Source organism: Lagenorhynchus albirostris, chromosome 10 (genome assembly GCF_949774975.1).
Source record: "Lagenorhynchus albirostris chromosome 10, mLagAlb1.1, whole genome shotgun sequence".
Taxonomy (NCBI): Eukaryota; Metazoa; Chordata; class Mammalia; order Artiodactyla; family Delphinidae; genus Lagenorhynchus; species Lagenorhynchus albirostris.
In genome coordinates this window covers 98,932,532-98,949,823 of record NC_083104.1, presented here as the reverse complement: position 1 = coordinate 98,949,823, position 17,292 = coordinate 98,932,532, and the positions used below count along the sequence as shown (strand labels likewise).

Genomic DNA, 17,292 nt, shown 5'->3' with positions numbered 1-17,292 from the left:
CCTGAAACTTAGTTGAAAACTTTATGGTAAGAACTTTAAGCGGTCAAAAAAAAAAAAAAAAACGCACACGCGTGCATGCGCACGCGCGCGCACGCACACACACACACACACACACACACACACCAGCCCAAAATAACATAACACAAAGTCCATTTAAAAATACTGCAGTATTCATGAAAAACTCTTCTGATTCTGAATTTATTTGCCCTACCTTACACACAATTCTAACCAGGTTAGTTAACTGTTTTCCAAAGCTATACCATATTAAAAGTCAAATTAAAGAAAATGCTGATAAATGAGATAGAAAGAAATGATAGGCATCAGCCTTACAAAAAAGAAGACAGATACAGAAACTTAGAAACAGACAGTATCTGAGGGCATCTGAAATAGAGAAACACGTTTTTCTCTCTAATTCCCTGAGGACATCACTATTTTCACCACAGCATAAAATTTTACATTCTCAGTAATTCCTAATTCATAAAGAAAATTAACCTGTAACATTTAATAAACTTTTTATAAAAACCAGAAAAGTGTGGAATATATTTTTAAAGATTTCCATCCAAAATAGTTAAAGTGATAAAAGTACTATGCTTCAAGATGATAAAAATCTCAGCTTTGTGGTTGACCTGGCTATATGGAATGATTTGTGTTCTAAGACTTCTAGACACGTGAGGTTTCATTGTATATAACAGCAGAAAAATCCCGAGTTAGCTATATCTCACATATCATCACCCAGGAGCAAGTTAAAAACTATTTAAGCCAACAGGAGTGAAGGTTACCTCAGAGCATATCTATTCAAAATGTCAGGAAATACAGTCTGGGCAGCGGTAACCTCACCAGAACAGAACAACAAGGAGCTGAACTGCTCCTTGATCTGAAGCAGCAAAGGCGCCACCTCCTCGAGAACCAAGCCCGTCCTAAGGGCAGCGCGCCTCCAGTTCACGCAGAGCAAGTTATAAACGCCAAAGATTTAGCCTAACATGCCAATGAGTCTGTTTACAACTAAAAAGAACTCTCAGAAATAAGGAACAGTCTTTTATAAACAGTGAGCTAACCGCAGACCGTCATCGCCTGTGCACAGTAATTCGGCTTTCACGTTCAATATAGGGGGCTCTACGTCAGATTTAGTCTGAAAGGATTCCTCTACAGTTGAAATGCGTTTGAAAAATAACGATCATATCTAACTATCGTTATGTGCAACAGATTCACACAAGACTAACAGAAGGAACACAACATAATAATGGAACTACTTACCATTTAAAGCTTAAAATTACCTGTAATAGGTAATTACGGTTAGCAGTTAAATTTCTAGCAGCTACCAAAAGAGTACATACTAAATTATACGTTTAAAACTTGATATTCATGGTGGTGGCAGTAATTAGGGTCTCTGGTGAGCAATTTGCAAAAATCTATCAAAATAGAAAGTATAAACACTTAAGGCTCAGTAATTCCTCATATTAGCATTTTCCCTTAATTTTTATTAAAGAAGTATCACAGATCTTAGAAACAAATTCAAATACAAGAATATAAAGGGACAGTTCCCCCCGCAACATACACATACAAATCCTGTCCCTTGTTTCCTTTTTCCTAGTATTATTACTAGTTTGATGGGTACACTTACGCTTTTTCCTTTGTTCATACAAACCTATTTACTTAATTACAACAAAATGTAGTCATACGACACATGATGGTCTGCAGCTTTCTTTTTTCAATAACGATACAATATGTACTAATGGCATACCAACAGCACGAGGGTGGGAGAGCTCTGCCCTGGGTGCAAGCAACAAGGGGGTGCACTGTCTGAACAGAATTTAAACCGATGACACACACAACTGAAAGACTGGTTTTTATTACCACCAGGTGCTGGCAATATACTGAGTAATGTCAGTGATAAAATACTCTTAACCCCCAAATCCTTCTTTGGTCTGAGTTCTAAACGATTATTGAGGTTACTGTTTAAGTTTAGTAATATGTAAGTTTCAAATTAACACATTTTCATTGTTTATCCTTTAATAAACCTTGAAGTTAATTTAAAGGACTTCCAGTTACAGAGCCAGTCCTGAACAAAGTGAGTCAGCTACACACCAGAATCATGTCAGCTTTCTTTAGATGCTCAGCCCCTCTAATCCCTGAATTACTAAATGTCCTTGCATTTAAAAAATGATCCAGCACTTCCCCAGTGGCACAGTGATTAAGAGTCCGCCTGCCAATGCAGACGACACTGGTTCAATCCCTGGTCTGGGAAGATCCCACATGCCAAGGAGCAACTAAGCCCGCGAGCCACAACTACTGAGCCCATGCACCGCAACTACTGAAGCCAGCGCGCCTAGAGCTTGGCTCCACAACAAGAGGAGCGACCACAATGAGAAGCCCATGCACTGCAATGAAGAGTAGCCCCCGCTCACCACAACTAGAGAAAGCCCACACGCAGCAATGAAGACACGACACAGTCAAAAAATAAAACTAAAAAAAATAAAAAATGATCCAGCACAGCAACTGCAGAAATAAAACCTGAATTAGTTCAAATCTATCATTCTACATTACTTTTTTTTTACTTAAATTTGTATGTTTCACTCTGTAGTTAAAATTTTTACACTGTGGACACTGGGAGCCACTAAAATGGTTTCCAAAGAAATAAAGATAGTATTACAGTTTCTAGAATTCATTGTGAAATGTGACTTTTATGAATCTCTTCCAGACTTATTATGTTTAATACTTCCCCAAATGACATATCTGTGTATTTTATCACAATAAAAATAATTCAAATCAAGTTTCAGAGGGTTCTTCCTAAATGAAATCAATTGCATACTCAAAGGAGTGGATACATTTGTTTTCCCAAGATAAAAAAGAAAATGCCAACTTTAAAAGCAAATAAAGAGAAAGTTTATTAATGAGCTATAGCTGTGTACCAAAAATAATTAGCTGTAATGGTTTTTGTCTCTTTCTACAACAGAAAGAAACAGTAGTAATAACCCAGCTTACTTATGTCCCATTGGAGATACATTTGAAGAAAAGTCAATCCTGAAGGCAAACTGTGTCTAGGACCAGGTCTATAAATCAACTCATGGATACATAATAAAAACACATTTTTGCACGCATTAGTCCAAGTCGGTAATTCTCAGTGGGGGGTGATTTTGAGGCTCCTGTCCCCCAGGTTTTTGGTTATCACAACACAGGTTGGGGGTGGTGATACTGGCATCTAGTGGGTAGGGGCCAAGGATGCTGCTAAACATCCTACAACATGCAGGAAAGACTCCACAACGAAGATTTATCTGCTCCAAAACGCCAACACGCAGAGGTTGAAAAACCCTGGTCTAAGGGAAAACTCTGAATAAAGCAACTAATGTCTAAAAGGTTCTTTGGAACATCTGTCAGCAATACATGTGCCTTTAATTTTACATATGCCTTACAAGGATAAATGAAAAAGTATTTACATCAATAAGAAGTACCAGAATAACAACTGCCAGTAATTATTTAAAATATTTAGAGTATTATGTACAGTCATCCCGTGGTACCCATGGGGTTTTGGTTCCAGGACTGTGCCCCCCCCCACTATGGATGTCAAAATCCACGGATGCTCAAGTCCCTTATAAAATGGTGTAGTATTTGCATATAACCTGTAAATCCTCCCATATACTTTAAATCATCTCTAGATTACTTATAATACCTAATATATATAAATGCTATATAAATACAGTGTAACTGCTTTGGAAACAGCTGCCAGCATGTGGCAAATTCAAGTTTTCCTTTTTGGAACTTCCTGGAATTTAAAAAATATACATTTTAAATATTTTGGTTGAATCCACGGATGCAGAACCAGCGGATGCAGAGGGCCGACTGTACTGATCCATTACCCTACACTTTCAAACTCTATCAAGAAAAAATGTATAAACCATGCTATCTCACTGCTCTCATAAAAAAAAAATCATACAGAGGGAAAACTAAATTTAATAAATATTTGTGGACAAGATGAATCAAAGGATTCATGTTTACTTTATTATTATCTCTAGTCTGGATGAAGAGAACTTCAATAGTTGATGCCTGTGCATGAACCTAAGTTTAAACCAGTGACAGATATTAATCAGCTCATCATCTGCCTTTGACAGCTTATTTAAGTCAGTGAATTTTATAAGCCAATTGTATTTTCATTTCACTACTCTTACTGCTAGTGCCCAATATGCAGCTTGTATTAGTTACCAGTTTTTAAGACATATGTCAAATAACTGGGGAATGTGCATTTATTGTTCTTCTGAATGTACTTTTAGATATCAATTGTGGGAAATATGATTTGGATGAATGACGTTTATCATAACTTACTTCCCACAGAATTCCACAAATTGTCTTGACATAAAAGAATGATTAATGGCAATAGTCTATTGTATTCCATTACTACTCCCATCTTTCTTTGTTCTGAGAGCCATTCAAATATACAAAATGTAGCCAATAGAATAACTGAGGCAACAACTAACATTAGATTGTAAACGGCAGCTAGAGGTCAATTTTGCTTTGTGCACATTTGCTAGATGAGAAACTGGCTTTGCCTCTCTGTCATATGTATGTCGTCTGAACCCTCCGTCACACCAAGTTTTGGCGAAATCAGATATGGCACTTCAGAAAAAAAGAAAGACCTTAAGGATCCCTATTTCCAATGTTCCGCTAACTAGACATGCACTAATAAAAGAAATAAAGACTACATTTCAATATATTCTAAAATACTGATTTTTAATGTGTATTCCATTAAAAAAAAAGTTCAATAACATTCTCTGAGATAGTACCTGGAAAAAATATATTTAAGACCAAAATACCCCAAGGGCTTTATTATTTCTTGAGGCCATTTGTTTTTAAACCAAGGGACAGTATCTTTCAATTTAGAAAATCAAGTGCTTCACCAACCCTACAGACCACAGCAGGGCTCTTATCCAGAGTGATTGCCTGCATCTTAAACAAACGATCGAGGTGGTAGGGGAAATAAAGCCACCTGACAATTGGAAAGTAAAGCTATTTCACATAAATTATATAACACAATATATCAAGTAAGTAGAACATCAATCTATCAGGTAAGTAGAACAAGTATTTGCTTTGAAGCTCAAGGACTTGTCCAAGGGCACACAGTTAGCTAATAAAGGCAAGTACCAGAAATAGAAGACACCAGGTATTTTTTACCCAATCTGGTAATTTTCCTACTTACATACAGTTAATACACCAAACATGAAAAAAGTTCAAAGTGACAAGAGGAACCATCTATCCCAATTATAATTTAATGTTAGGTTAGTTCTGCTTAAGATTGCCATTTTATCAGAATCATAACTGCCCTGAGAATGTCTCAGAAATAAAGACCAATATCATGTGAGTGCATATTCACGTAAAAAACACCCCTTTTTCATTTTTATTTTGAAAGCCAAGAGAACTGCATAAGTTACAGCCAGTAACAGCCAGCACAGCCAGTGTTCTATCAGAAAAAGTCTTTCTGATTCTCAAACACAGGAATGTTCCTGGTGCTTCCACAACAAATTGCTTAACGTTGAATGCTTGATTCTCTACATTCTTCTCTGGAAACATCCATCTAGACAGTCTACCTACCAGCTCCGTGAGACCACCGACTTCTCCCATCTTTTGCCTTTGCTTCCACTATATCCTTTATCCTACAGTATCTTTCTTCCCATCTTCTATCACTCGAATTCCTACTCACTGATCAAGGTTGGGCTCGGATGTCACTATCTTCCTAGTAAATTACAGTTTTTGCCAAGATCGTGCAAAGTTCTTTGTAACTATCACAGCCCTTACTTTATCCTACATTATATTCGCGTTAGTGGTTTGGGACTCCTAGACTTTTAGCTCCTACATGTATGAGCTGCCTTAAACTTAAATTAAAATCTTTCACCCTCAGTGGCACCTAGCCAAGTAGAGACGAAAAAAAAATCTGCTGTCCAGCTGGGCATGGCACACTGAAGCCCCCACGGCTGTCCCCACCGTGCTCTCCGGACACTGTGCAAGCACTGCACCCCGACACCAACTTCCCTGCCCACGGCTCTGCCCTGCCATGTTATCAGTGGTCTCGCAACAGCCCTGTTTCCCAACCTGGCCCGCTGGGATCCTGTTCCTCTCGGGCAGCCTTCCCACCTGGCTTAACTGTCTTTTCAGTAAGGCTTGATCCATCAGATTGTTGAGTTTTTAAATTTATATCAACATTAAGAGTTGAGCAAAGGGTGGAGAAATTTAAACTTGGGCAAGGTCCGTATTTCTTTTTTACAGTGCCAGATCGGTACCATTATTATGGATAAACCACACATTAAGGACAAATGGAGACAGTAACACTTGCTGATATAAACACACAAAAAGGCATATTTTCAGAGTGACTCACCATTTCTTAACAAGTGTATCCCCACTAGTTTAGAACAATAAAGTTATAAAAATACTTCATGAAAACTGTAAGTTAAAACACCAAATTATTACAGGAACTTAAATTCTTGTGCTGTTTTTCCACATCTGAATTTAGTTAAGATATAATTCAAATAAGCAAAGCACTACCCAGCAAGTGATTCACACACTCTTACGACTATTCATTAAAGAACCCATCCACAGGCATGAATGCCTCCTTTTCTAGAAGAAATATACATGATATACTCAAGGCCTCAGGCCTGAAGATTTATATTTCCAACCTGGTGGGGGTATTTTTTGTTCCATGTAACAGTCCTATTCTTTCTCCTCTAAGAGACAAATACCACTTTCAGGGAAAAGTTGAAAAGGAGAAAAAAAGGTCTGCAATTTGAATTATAAAAATACAGATCGTGCAATTATGTGACCATACCTCCTCAACACACCTTCAATGAATTAGCCATTTTTTAATCTTTTAAAATCACTGCACAAGAGAAAACAAATTCAGAGAATTTTTTAAAATCAAAAGCAACTGCTAATAATATGATAATAAAAGCCCTGGAGTTACAGCCTCCATTACCCAAATGGTCCACTTTTACCTTGTTTCGCTCCTGTTCCCTCTGTTGGAGCCTACAGACCGAGTCTGTAGCTGCTTGCACTGAAATAAAACAGAGTGGGTTTTCAATCAGCAGCCCTTGTTCAAGGAGAAACTTACCTGGATTAAAACAAAAACAAAAAACAACACTTGGACTGTTTTAGATCTCAAGAAACTATGCAAAAAAAGCTGGTATTATTTTGGTCATGGTAGGGTGGCTAAAAGGGGAAAAAAAAGTATTCAGGATGTCATAATGAGAACCACTATCATTTGTGAGCTTTGAGCTGCAAGCCAAGGGCATTCAGTACTAATTCCAATGACAAGTTGTCATCAATGACCTCAGAATTCTCTAAAAAGATATAAAACACCTGATAAATGTATCATTCCATTCTGATGGATGTAGACTTTACAGAGTCTCTCTGATTCATTAACTTCCCCTGCCCCTTCCTCACTGGTACCCCTGCTCTCTTGCAGGCAGGACTTGATACCCAGAATGCTTCGATGACTTTCTACTATTCTTCTCACCTCTTCTAATTCATCCTGGCTGCCACTGCCAGATTCAGGTTTCTCTGGGCTGCTTTCTTTTAAGTCATTTCCCTTTTGTAATGACTTAAAATTGCTAGTAATAATTATTGTAGTTATTTGCTGAGTATTACTATGTGCCAAGAAGTGTGCTAAGTACTTTCCATGTATTACTCCTCTTAATTCCACTTTCCTACTAAGTGAGTATCACTATCCCATTTTACAGATTTTTGTCATCTGTAAAAAACTGAGGCACAAACGCAGTGAAACGTCACTCAAGGAGGTAATATGACTAACAGGCACAGAAAGCAGGACTTAAAATCAGACCCCTGACCCTAAGACTCGGCTCTTGCCTTCAGGGCTCTACCTCTCTTATAATCTCAACAATGAAACTGGTTTTAATCCATCAGTTGTTCAAGCCTCTTCCTTTACCGGATCCATTTTATTTCTGTACACAAACGTTTTCACTTACTTCGCTGGTTGGTGTGTGGGCTAAGAGTCAGCCTTCCTCAGTCAAACCTTGAGTTGAACTTTAGTTACGCGTGTGACTGCCCTTGGGCTTGTGTGCTCGCTCGTTCATGCAGCCGTCTGTCAGGTATTTACTGAGTGTTTGCTATGTGCCAGGTGCTACTGCTGCTGCTCCTAATCTCTCAGAACCTTAGTTCCTCATTTGTAAAATGAACGTAACAACTAATAAGAGGGCTTCAGAATGGACATGAGAAAAGGATGAGATAATGCAGTACGTCGTATGCTTAAAAATAATTGAAAGATTAATAATAAAAGCCACTCAGAGCAGTTCTTCACACATGGTAAGCAGTCAAGAAATGTGACTGTTGCTATTATTCTATGCACTGTCCTCTCCCTACTGAAAGTGCTTTCCTTATTCCTTTCCTCTAATTAAAATGTTTCCATGTTTCAAAAGCCCAGTTCAAGGTTTAGTGCCTTCATAAAGCCCTCCAGTTGAATCCTTTCCCTATAAGGATTTTCTCTTATTTGAAATTCTTTAACTAGGTATGTGTATATCCTACCACTTTATCTTGCATTTGCTTAAACAATTTTACCCAGTTGTTTCACAATTATGCCTTTCTACCCCACTCAACCCAGCCCCAAGTTCAAAGTTCCATACAGGGCAGGGGCTGTGACTTCTCTTTCAGAAAAATGTTAGGCCCCTCCCTGAGAGGGTATGACAAAGGGGAGGGTTCAGCTTTTAAAAAGTCATGTTTTTATCAGTAACAATTCATTTTAGTCACATCAAAGATAACACTTTAGTACTAAAAATTAAGGTCCCCAATCATTGTTTGTTCTAATAGAAAAGTTGAAAACACAACAAAATAGGAGTTGATGAGCTCTGCCTTCTTTCTGTGGTATATTAATATTACATCATCTCTCCCAAGTGGTGGTTCTATCATTTCCTGTATTTTTTTTTTCTTGGCTCTGAACATAACTCTTAAAAAACCCATTTTGTGGCCTTTGGGTGCTTCATCATTTTCAGATCATTCTGGGCTTTATCTAAAAGAAGAGTTACAGGACTATGACATTTATATTTTGTCATTTGTTATATACTTTAAAAATTTAATTAGAACACATCAGACAAAGGCACACTTTAGCTCCTTATCAGGATTATCTTTGTACTTAGAATACCCATTTTTAGAAATTTCAGTCCCTGAAATTTTTCATTCTTTATCCACATGATAAAAAAGGTTTGCTTTCTGAATTTAATGAAATCTGCTCTTCTAAAATCTAAGAAAATTACCTAACTACCCTTTCTTCCCCTTTCTTCACAAGTAGAGACTCCAAGAGGAAAAGGGCCATTTATCTAACCCTATCACTTCTATACCACATATTGGTCATTCCTGACTCAGTAGGAAGCCACTTCCCCAGCTGTCTCAGTGTCCCAGGAGGCTATACTGACTTTAAGGAGTTAGGAATTCATCAAATTATTTTCTCTAAACCAAAAGATTACTTGAGGAGATTAGCACCACACACAGTAATTGTGACATGCAACAGCTAGCAGTGTCCCTGTGTCCTCACATAAAAGAGAAACAAATTCATTGTGTCACAGTGTGTATGTGTAAACCGCAAATACACACCTAAGAAAGTAGCTCTGGTTTGGTATTAGGAGCAGATGTTGGCTGAATTCTCATTCATTCATTTCAATGAACAAATAGTGTGTACAGACGGAAAAGATGTCCCAGAACCAAGCCGTAGGGCACCCCAATGTCAAAAGTCAAGGAGAGAAGTGGAAACTAACAAAGCAGACTGAGAAGGAGGAGCCTGTGCTGTAGGAGAGAATCCAGGAGAAAAGGCGGACTCTCCTTATGACCTCTTCCGCAGAAGCGTCATTCTGAAGTTCAAAGAGCTTGAGCTCTGGCAGCAGAAGCACTAAGTCTGCATGGCAGTTCCTCCAACTAGTAGGGAGAACCATGGATGTTAAAACACTTTCAGTTTCCTCAACTATAAATGTGTTGGGAAGAGGGTGATAAATATTTACTTTACACAGTTAAGATGGTCAATGAGGAAAATACAGGTAAAAAATCTAACTAGGCAAGTGCTATTAAAAATTAGTATTTTAAGTCATAATGAGTTCTTAAAGTTTTCTAGCTACAGAGGGAGAGTGAAGCAAAATCAGACAAACTTAGCCCCCTAAGTACCTTATAAAATAAATTTAGTTTTTTAAAAAGGTAAAAAAAAAAATCCATCATTTACTGAACAATAAGGAATTATGTAATTATATTTAAACTTTGAAAAGTGGTGGCCAAGGACTTCCCTGGTGGTGCAGTGGTTAAGAATCCACCTGCCAATGCAGGGGACACGAGTTCCAGTCCTGATCTGGGAAGATCCCACATGCTGTGGAGCAACTAAGCTTGTGTGCCACAACTACTGAGCCTGTGCTCTAGAGCCTGCGAGCCACAACTACTGAAGCCCCGCGCACCTAGAGCCCATGCTCCACAAGAAGCCACCGAAATGAGAAGCCCGTGCACCACAACGAAGAGTAGCCCCCGCTCGCCGCACCTAGAGAAAGCCTGCACGCAGCAACGATGACCCAACGCAGCCAAAAATAAATAAATAAATATATTTTTAAAAAGTGGTGGCCAAGAATAGGAACACAGAGTCTATAAAGAACTGAGACTCCTCACCTCACCATAACCACTCCAACCCCCAAAAAATGAGAAAAAGAAAATGGACTGGGACTTCCCTGGTGGTCCAGAGGTAAAGAATCCACCTTCCAGGGCTTCCCTGGTGGCGCAGTGGTTGACAGTCCCCCTGCCGATGCAGGGGACGCGGGTTCGTGCCCCGGTCCGGGAAGATCCCACATGCCGCGGAGCGGCTGGGCCCGTGAGCCATGGCCGCTGAGCCTATGCATCCGGAGCCTGTGCTTCGCAACGGGTGAGGCCACAACAGTGAGAGGCCCGCGTACCGCAAAAAAAAAAAAAAAAAAAAAAGATGTCGGGAATGATATTCACCAAAGCTAAAAAGCAATGGTTATCTTGAGGCAATTAAAGTGATTTCTTGCTTCTTTTTCTTTCTTATTTTCTTCTTTATTTCTACTTTCTTATTACTTAGGCATATATCCTTTTGTTTAAATAATAAAAAATAAAGTCACTGCTCTTAAAACTTAGTTAATTTAAATGAGGAATAACCTAAAGGCTTTCTGTCCTTCTTAGCCTCTAAAATCAAAGGCTGGGTCCTCAATGCTAAGCAAGATCTTGAGACAACAAACATGGTGAAGTTTACGAGTCTATGAAATAAATAATAAGTAGAACATAGACGCTAGGATGAGAAAAACGTACTTTACGGATTACTCTTATGTACCCTCCTAGAGCTCTCACTTACTTTTTGTGTTTTTTAAGGAACCACAGGTGAGTTTTGGTTCTGAAGCCTCTGCTCATCCAATGCTAAGACACTCAGCTAGGATTCTGTAACCGTCTCCATCCAAACAAGCCGAGACGTCCCTCCCTTAATGCTCCACTGTTGCTCAGTTTTGTGCACAACGATCGACCAATAGCTTAAGATCCACACCACCGAGTTCTAAGATTCTCAGCCAACACACTCCCAGCTCAGCCCTCAAACATGCAGAGAAGAGGTAAATGAGACAGATCTACTAACAGGCACAAAACAAAACTCAACTGTCACTAACCTTGTAAAGTATTAGTTAGATCAGAGTATACTGCCTAGATAAACTCACTTTTATAAGCAAGCCAGCACCATGGCTCAAAATGTAAAGTTTTTAAACATGAAATCCTGCAGGAACAACAGCTGGGCCCAGGCCAACTTTTAAAACTACATTGGCTCTAAAATCAGATAATTATCTCCATTATCCCCGTTAGGCTCATGATAATAGCTACCAGGAAATACTTAGGCTGGAGCCTACTGAGGAAGCCATTCCTGCTTCTAGCAACAAAATTAACTCCAAAGCCACCGCATGTCTCTAATGCTAACAATAAGGTAGTCCTCAGAGGTTAAAACTTTCATTATTACTTCACATTCTGTGTGCTTTAATTCTTTCTTTTAGCAGAATACATTTACATTCTGGATTCCCTGTTACCTGTAAAACTTTTCTATTTCATTGTGAAGACTATACTTTTAGCATGAGGCCTCACATCAGAAATAGCTTTGGCCCAAGAACAAAACAAGTCAAAACAACCATTCACAGTTTTCTTTTTCTTACTAAGTTTTATCCAATATTTTTTATATACTCAAAGTGTGTACAAGGAAAGTTATAAGTACATCTCGAAAGTAAACATAAGCATTTCTATCAATAATAATTTGAGTTTTACTTTTACTGTAATGACTAGAAAGCTTGTCAAGGTTAAGGAAGTGATGGTTGAACGAACAAGGGTGTGTTTGCAGTTACCATGCAAAGCCTGAAGTCAATTCTAGACTCTTTGCTCTTCTACTCAAAGAAACCAAATGTGATTGTGGGAGGTCTGTCCTCTCCAAGCTCCTCTGAGCATCAGAGGACCCAGGCTAACCTGGACTTGCACACATACACTTACATAACTCAGTCATTAACCAAGCCCCCCTGCTACCTTCCCTCACAGGACATTACATTACCCTCCAGTTTTGCTATTTTCTCCCCAGAAAGATATTGTTTCATGTTGCCCTCCATCGTTATCTACCAGCATCATTTGTCCTTGGACAAACTGAACAGTGTCAATATGGATCCGAGAAGCGCTGAGTTTCTGATACATCTCTAATTTTAAACTCAGTTACTAATAAAACTCCTTTTATTTTATAGTTTAATATGTTTAATAAATATCCTTTTAAGGAAACATCTCTCCATGTTAAAATATTTTGCTTAATGAAAAAAGTGATAAAACATAAACTTTTTTTTTTTTTTTTAGTTAAAAACTCTAGTATCCTGTTTGAAAAAGAAGCTTCATTTCATATCCTAATTACTGGGCATCAAACTTTTTCTTATGAATAAGTTTTTTTTTTTTAAGGTAAAAAATGTTTCGATTGTCTTACATCCTAGAAGGATTATCTTGTGCACCCATCTTGCCTTGGAGATTAATGCTCTTAGCATCAAGGGCAACACACACTAACGGCTGGATAAGCACCTTATCTGTGACTTCCCTCTCCTGGCTCCCGCTTAAGAATTCTCTCTCCATCTCTCAGCAAACACTCAAGGACATCCATTTCGGCAGAGCATGCATCTGAAATAAAGCAATATGAGGAAACCTCCGGCTTACGTCTCTGGAGAACGTGGTTCAAGCTGTCTTGCATGGCCTCCCTGCACGTGGGAAGAGTACGTTCATTTGTCTCATGGATCATATTCTTCAAGTTTTCAAGAACTCGCATTTCTCGAAGACCACGTTTTTCCTATTAAAAGAAAGTAAACAGCTAGTACATATTGTGTCTTAAATCTTAGTAATTACTTTCTGGGATTTCCACCCAGGTTTTGGTTATGTTATTACCTACTACTGAAATTTACCCAGCCTTCTTCCAATTATTTGGCAATAAATGAGGTCACAACCTGGAGGCATTTTTTTAAATTACGAAATGCTTCACAAGTTGCAATGTAATATTTTTATACCTATGTTTAAAAATGGGCATGAGGGGGGCTTCCCTGGTGGCGCAGTGGTTGAGAGTCCGCCTGCCGATGCAGGGGACACGGGTTCGTGCCCCGGTCCGGGAGGATCCCACATGCCATGGAGCGGCTGGGCCCGTGAGCCATGGCTGCTGAGCCTGCGCGTCCAGAGCCTGTTCTCCGCAACGGGAGAGGCCACGACAGGCCCGCATACCGCAAAAAAAAAAAAAAAAAAAAAGGGCATGAGAAATACTAAAAGAACAGGAAAAGACCTAGACTCCATGTATTTCAACTGTGGCAAAGAAAGAAATGATCTGGTTTTAAATTTGATTTTGTTGTTCTTACCATCATAAAGCTTCTATTATTATGCTCTGTATTTTTCATCTGATTCCAGATTTCTCAACTAAAAATGTGTTGTAAAAGTAATAGTATGTGGGAACTTCCCTGTACAGAAAAGAGTTAACACTGCGTGCCTCAGACCTCCTCCTTACAAAGGCCTGCCTGCAAGGTTGGCCTTCGGCTGGGGGCTGGGAACTTGACCAGAAAACAGCTCCCATGGAGGTGTAAGACACCTCTTTCCTTCTGGGAGTCTGGAATTTTGATACGCGCTAGGCAGAGTGTGCCTACTTGTCCAGTCCCCAATAAGAACCACGGACCCCCAGGTTCAGACGAGCTTCCCTGGGAGACACTATTTCATGCGTGTTGTCACAACTCACTGCTGGGGGCACCCCTGGAAGTTTCTGCCTGGCTTCCTATGGAGTCTCCCCATGCACCTGTTCCCTTTGCTGATTGTGCTCTGCATCCTTTTGCCATAATAGAGTTCAGCCACCAGTGCAACCACATGCTGAGTCCTGGAGTAACCAATGAATCTGGGGGTGGTCTTGGGGACCCCCAGCCCATCCCCCCTTCAGAAAGCTGAGCTTAAACCACCCTTCCACTTGGGTGGGCTAGACTTAGTGACCTGCTTCCAAAGAATAGAGCAGGGAATGAGAAAAATATTAACTTTACAGTGGAGTCAATGAAGGTGACCTCATCAGTGATGTCATGGTGACAGCACGCACCTCCCAATGTAATGTGACAAGAAAGGCACTTTAACCTCTCTGGTACTCTTTCCCAAAGCCCAGAAACCCAGTATAATCTTAGGAAGAACAGCAGACAAACCCAGATTGGGGGACATTCTACAGGATACTGCCCAGGACTCAAGACTGTCAAGATCAAGAAAAACAAGGAAAGACTGAGAAACTGTCACAGACCAAAGAGGACTAGACAGACATGACAATTAAATGCAGTGTGGTGCCCTGGATTACATCCCAGAGCAGGAAGAGGACTGCAATGGAGAAACCGGTGAAATCCAAATAAAGTCTGGTGCTTCATTAGCAGTAATGTATCAATGTCACTTTCTCAGTTTTTACCAATGTAGTATAGTAATTAATGTAAAACATTAACAACGGGAGGGGACTTCCCTGGTGGTGCAGTGGTTAAGAATCCACCTGGTGGATTCTTGGGCCCTGGTCCAGGAAGATCCCACATGCCGTGGAGCAACTAAGCCCATGCGCCACAACTACTGAGCCTGCGCTCTAGAGACCGCGAGCCACAACTACTGAAACCCGTGCACCTAGAGCCCGTACTCAACAGCAAGAGAAGCCACTGCAATGAAAAGCCCTCACACCACAATGAAGAGTAGCCCCCGCTCACCGCAACTAGAGAAAGCCCACACGCAGCAACAAAGACCCAATGCAACCTAAACAAACAAACAAACAAAACAAAACAAGGGGGGGTGAGACGTATAGGAGACCTCTGTACTACCTTAGTAACTTTACTGTAAATCTTAAAATAATACAAGATGAAAAGTTTACTTCAGAAAGGGTGGTAAACTTGATTGTAAGGAAATAATGTTAGTTACTGGGGGTTTTGTTTTGAACCATTCTTATGAGCAGCTGTGGTCAGATTTTTACTCGAATTTTTCCATAATAAAAAATTTTAAACTTATACAAAAGTTGAGAGAGAATGAAAGAATGAATCCTCATGTACTCATCACCAAGCTTCAACTCGTGGCTGACTTTGTTCCCCCTGTAACACTCCGTACAGCCCCCTACCCACAATCCTAGATTCTTTTAAAGCAATATTTCAACATCTACCTTTAAAAAACAAGGATTCCTCTTTAAAAATAAAAAATAAAAAATAAATGAAATCACAGCGCCATTCCCCTCCCCCATATCCTCCTCCCCTTGCCCCAACCCGCCCACTCACTCTCTCAACAATAATTCTTCAATACTAAATATCAACGAAGTACTCACATTACCTCAAATATCCCAATGTTTCCTTCTATACCCCAGTTCGTTTAGACCAAAATCTAAATAAGATTCATACACTGCAACTGGTTAATATGTTTCCTAAATTCTTTTTAATCTATAGATTTCCCTTCCATTTTTTGTCCACCTTGCAACTTATTGAAAAAAAGCGAGTCATCTGTTCTGCACAGTTTCCCACAATCTGTTTTTTAACTGAATGAATCCTAATGGTGTGATTTAAGATATCCTTTTGTCTCTTCTCTGTCCTGTAAATTAGTAGTTAGAACTAGAGAGTTGATCAGATTCACGGTTTGTTTTGTTAAATTGTTTGCAAGCATATTTCAGAGGTAGAGATTGGTTCAAGATGGCAGAGCAGAAGGACGTGTGCTCGCTCCCTCCTGCGAGAGCACCGGAATCACAACTAACAGCTGAACAGTCATCAACAGGAAGACACTGGAACTCACCAAAAAAGATACCCCACATCCAAAGACAAAGGAGAAGCCGCAATGAGATGGTAGGAGGGGCGCAATCACAACAAAATCAAATCCCATGACCACTCGGTGGGTGACTAACAAACTGGAGAACACTTATACCACAGAAGTCCACCCAAAGGAGTGAAGGTTCTGAGTCCCACGTCAGGCTTCCCAACCTGGGAGTCCGGCAACAGAAGGAGAAATTCCCAGAGAATCAGACTTTGAAGGCTAGTGGGATTTGATTGCAGTAGTTCGACAGGACTGGGGGAAACAGAGACTCCACTCTTGGAGGGCACACACAAAGTAGTGTACGCATCAGGATCCAGAAGTAGTGACCCCATAGGAAACTGAACCAAACCTACCTGCTAGTGTTGGAAGGTCTCCTGCAGAGGGGGTGGCTGTGGCTCACTGTGGGGACAAGCAAACTGGCAGCAGAAGTTCTTGGAAGTAATCCCCTTGGTGTGACCCCTCCCAGAATCTGCCATTAGCACCACCAAAGACCCTGGGTAGGCTCCAGTGCTGGGTCGCCTCAGGCCAAACAACCAACAGAGAGGGAACCCAGCCCCACCCATCAGCAGACAAGTGGATTAAAGTTTTACTGAGCTCTGCCCACCAGAGCAACACCCAGCTCTACCCACCAGAGCAACACCCAGCTCTACCCACCACCACTCCCTCCCATGAGGAAGCTTGCACAAACCTCTTAGATAGCCTCATCCACCAGAGGGCAGACAGCAGAAGCAAGGAGAACTACAATTCTGCATCTTGTGGAACAAAAACCACATTCATAGAAAGATGGACAAAATGAAAAGGCAGAGGACTTTGTACCACATGAAGGAACAAGATAAACCCCAGAAAAACAACTAAATGAAGTGGAGATAGGCAACCTTCCAGAAAAAGAATTCAGAATAATGACAGTGAAGATGATCCAGGACCTCGGAAATAGAATGGAGGCAAAGATCGAGAAGACACAAGAAATGTTTAACAAAGACCTAGAAGAATTAAAGA

At 40.1% G+C, this 17,292-nt stretch overlaps 1 protein-coding gene across 4 annotated transcripts in view; it reads right to left on the bottom strand.

Annotated features, from left to right (window-relative positions):
* The window catches only part of BLOC1S5 (biogenesis of lysosomal organelles complex 1 subunit 5), a 103,616-nt gene that overhangs the window by 68,725 nt on the left and 17,599 nt on the right, over positions 1 to 17,292 (bottom strand). For all 4 annotated transcript variants that reach the window (XM_060163725.1, XM_060163724.1, XM_060163723.1 and 1 more), the window contains exons 3-4: positions 13,186 to 13,315; positions 6,975 to 7,033 (exon numbers count right to left, since the gene is read on the bottom strand). In XM_060163725.1, the coding sequence (XP_060019708.1) occupies positions 6,975 to 7,033; positions 13,186 to 13,315 (189 nt within the window). The remainder of the gene's footprint in view (positions 1 to 6,974; positions 7,034 to 13,185; positions 13,316 to 17,292) is intronic.